Source organism: Lactuca saligna, chromosome 6 (genome assembly GCF_052625555.1).
Source record: "Lactuca saligna cultivar CGN05327 chromosome 6, ASM5262555v1, whole genome shotgun sequence".
NCBI lineage: Eukaryota > Viridiplantae > Streptophyta > Magnoliopsida > Asterales > Asteraceae > Lactuca > Lactuca saligna.
Genome location: NC_136422.1, coordinates 183173472 through 183177021, shown reverse-complemented (window position 1 = coordinate 183177021; position 3550 = coordinate 183173472). Strand labels below are relative to the sequence as shown.

General features: G+C 34.3%; 1 protein-coding gene across 1 annotated transcript; it reads left to right on the top strand.

Moving 5' to 3' along the window:
- The first annotated feature begins 587 nt into the window (after positions 1 to 587).
- On the top strand, positions 588 to 3165 carry RPL3P (ribosomal protein L3 plastid). The gene is made up of 5 exons (XM_078961191.1): positions 588 to 1097; positions 1759 to 1968; positions 2111 to 2215; positions 2676 to 2789; positions 2883 to 3165. The coding sequence occupies exons 1-5, from the start codon at positions 756 to 758 to the stop codon at positions 3054 to 3056; spliced, it is 945 nt and encodes a 314-aa protein (XP_078817317.1). The 5' UTR covers positions 588 to 755; the 3' UTR covers positions 3057 to 3165.
- Positions 3166 to 3550: the final 385 nt, after the last annotated feature.

The window sequence follows — 3550 nt, the reverse complement described above, 5'->3', positions numbered from 1 at the left end:
CGACATCTAAATCATACGTTGGTGGTGGTCGTCGTTCTTTAGCAATCGGCGAGTTTAGACCATGGATGGTGATTGGAGAGTCTAGATCAGAAAATTTATGTGACATTTATAAAATCACATATTACAGGGATGGAAACTGGCTCCTACGATTCACCGGTGGAAATTTTTGGTTGGTTTGAGATACGAATGATCGCTGATGATGTATCAATTTTTTGAGAGATTATTTTGGTTGTGGATGTATCAATTTCTTGGTGTATGGTCTTGAAGAGGATTTGGAGTCGTGGAGTAATGGATTTGATTTCTTGAGAGATTATTTTGTTTTTTTAATTTAAAACTGATAAATAAATAAAAGAAATGAAAAAAGAAATTATTAAGGGTAAAATGGTCATTTCATGTCAATAGGGACTACGCATACAAGAAAAAAACAAATCAGGGACGGTCCGAGTTAATTTTTGAAAATAGGGACTAAACACGTTTTTTGGCATGTGCACGAGGGACGATTGATGTAATTTACCCAATAGTTTTCAAAGAACACGGTCTTTTGGTCAAAAACTCTATGTGTAAGGACTAAAATTAGCATAACTCACACTTTTTTTCAGCTAAAAACCCTACCGTCGTCCTTCAACCCTGTAACGGCCGAAAACCCCCTTCTCTTTTCCATGGTTTCTCGATATCGAGGTCAGAAAATTCCATGAGCATCATCTCTACTGTTTCGCTTTGAAGTCGGATTGATCCAATCATATCTTCGTCCAGCAATGGCCGCCCTATCGAGAGGCCTCATTTCTTATCTCCGTAATTTATCAGTAAATCCTCAGCGAACCCTTGCAACGCCCATAACCAATCAGTTTTTGAGAAGCTTCAGCTCTGATGTATTGGTTAATGAAGGAGAAAGTTATAGTAGCAACCGAATCATTGAAGCTAAGTCGAGAGTAATGACGCCCAATTCGAAAAGGACTGGAGTTATCGCTGTGAAATGTGGAATGACGGCTCTTTGGGACAAATGGGGAGCTAGGGTTCCGATTACAGTTCTTTGGTTGGATGAAAACATCGTTTCTCAAGTTAAGACACCCGAGAAAGAAGGAATCACTGCTCTACAGGTCCGATCATTTTCTCTCTTCTCCACCAGTTGGTATCATTTACATTTTACATGCCACTGAAACAAGGAATAATTTCAAACTTGGTACTTAATAAAATTGATGCATGTTCAGTTGCATAATGAAGACCAGCTTTGTTTTCAGGGCTGGTTTAGGCAAAAGAAAGGCATTGTAAGTGCTAGGTCCCTGCTTCTTGAACATATTACAAAATCTAAGTAACATGTGTCATGTATATGAATTGCAATAGAAACACATAGAAAACTAGTTGCATTAAGAATCAAGTGTTAATATATGATCTATAAGCTAAGTAGTGATCATTTGTGCTGTAAATATGATACCTTGGTGAATCAGGTGCCAACAGAATGAACCAATAGAGGATAAACAATTCAAAAATCACAATGCAAAAGATGACTGTAAGAAGCACAAACAATGAAAACTTTAGAGCCCTCTGCTCAAGTGCAGCAGTGGTGATAGGAAAGGAAAATAAACAGTGAAATGCAAATTATTACATTACACCTCAATATCCATGGTTGAAATAAAAACATCAATCAGTACCCAAAATTGGTAATCGGTGAAATCATCATTCTCAAAAGAGATTAACAGGATCCTATATTGAGAATTGTGAATAGTAGTTGAATATGTTTTTGATGATAATGATTATTAGATTGGTTGCGGGCATAAAAAGGAGAAACATTTAACAAAACCAGAAGTGGGACACTTTAGAGCACAAGGCGTTCCTTTGAAAAGAAAGCTGAGAGAGTTTCCTGTTACTGAAGATGCTTTGCTTCCTATTGGGACTCAAATTGGAGTTCGCCATTTTGTCCCTGGTCAGTATGTTGATGTCACTGGAATCACCAAAGGAAAAGGTTTTCAGGTAAAAAATATATATATATATATATATATATATATATATATATATATATATATATATATATATATATATATATATATATATATATATATATTAAAAAAATAATAATAATAATAAATATGTGATGATTTTTGTATATGTACAGGGTGCGATGAAAAGATGGGGTTTCAAAGGAGGGCCTGCATCTCATGGAGCTTCATTGTCACATCGAAGCCCTGGTTCTACAGGTCAGAGGGATGCCCCTGGTAAGGTATGTCTATGTTCTCATTTTCTCTTAATTTCTTTTTATTACATTATTACAAAATACAAATAGCAACTGCTCGTTTTAATGCAGACACACACACACACATATATTTTTAGATTTAGATAGGCTTGTTTCTTTTTGACTTAATACATTTAGGTGATGACTACTTTACCCTTTCAGACACTCCTTTTACCATTTTACCCCTTTCTTTTTTCCAGACATGTATATTTTTAGGGTTCTAAGTTATAAAAAAAAATTCCAGTTGTGTATTTCACCATACTTTGTCTGTAGAAGAATTGATCTAGGATTTCTTTCATTTCGAATAATTGCAAGTATACAGGTCAGTTTGTGTGTTTGATATGAATATGATATAATTTATCCAGCCGCAGTTATATAAGAGCATAGTATTTGTTGAAGATGTCAGAGAAGGGTAAAATGGTCTTTTTTTTTTTGGTTTTGTGGACAGGTTTTTAAGGGTAAAAAGATGCCTGGGCGAATGGGTGGGAAACAGAGAACAGTGAAAAATGTGTGGGTGTATAAGATAGATCCTGCAAGGAACTTGATGTGGGTCAGAGGCCAAGTATGATGATCTTAACTTTCAATAATTATTATTAGTATTATTATTTTGATTTACTGAAAATAATAATATATATATTTTTTGTATTTAATATAGGTGCCAGGGAACGAGGGTAATTTTGTATTTATAAAAGATGCATGGTACAAGAAACCGGATGTATCATCGCTTCCGTTTCCAACTTATTTCTCAACAGAAGATGAGGACGTGACATGTTTGGAACCGATTGTTGCTGATCTTGGTGATACAGATCCATTTATGGCTGCAGATTGAGACAGAATTTTTTTTTTTTTTTTAATTGTTCCATGTTTTATTACTTGAAATGGAAAATGTAATGCTGAATCTTTTTACAAATAAGATGATGACATGAATTTTTGTAGTCTGTTTAGTGTTTTCTTGAAAGATTATTTTGGAACATTTTCTTTGTATCAGTGAGTCAATAAACAACATATATTGCATGCCCTTTAGGTAATTTTAACTTAAACCTTCACGTAAGCCCATGCTCGCCACCATTTCGGTATTTCACCATGAGACCTCCTTGTGCTGTAAGGGAGGAGGGAGTCATTCCCTCTTAACCCACTCAACTCATTGCTACATCAGCTTTTCTTCATTTTTTTTCTTTCATCTTTTCCAACCCATAACACATGGAAACCATATCTTTCTCAACCCACTCAATTTTTAATTTTAAAATAAACATAAAGTAATAAAAATTATACAAATTAATTCATAAAATTAGAAAATTGATTTATAAAAACAAAATATTAGTT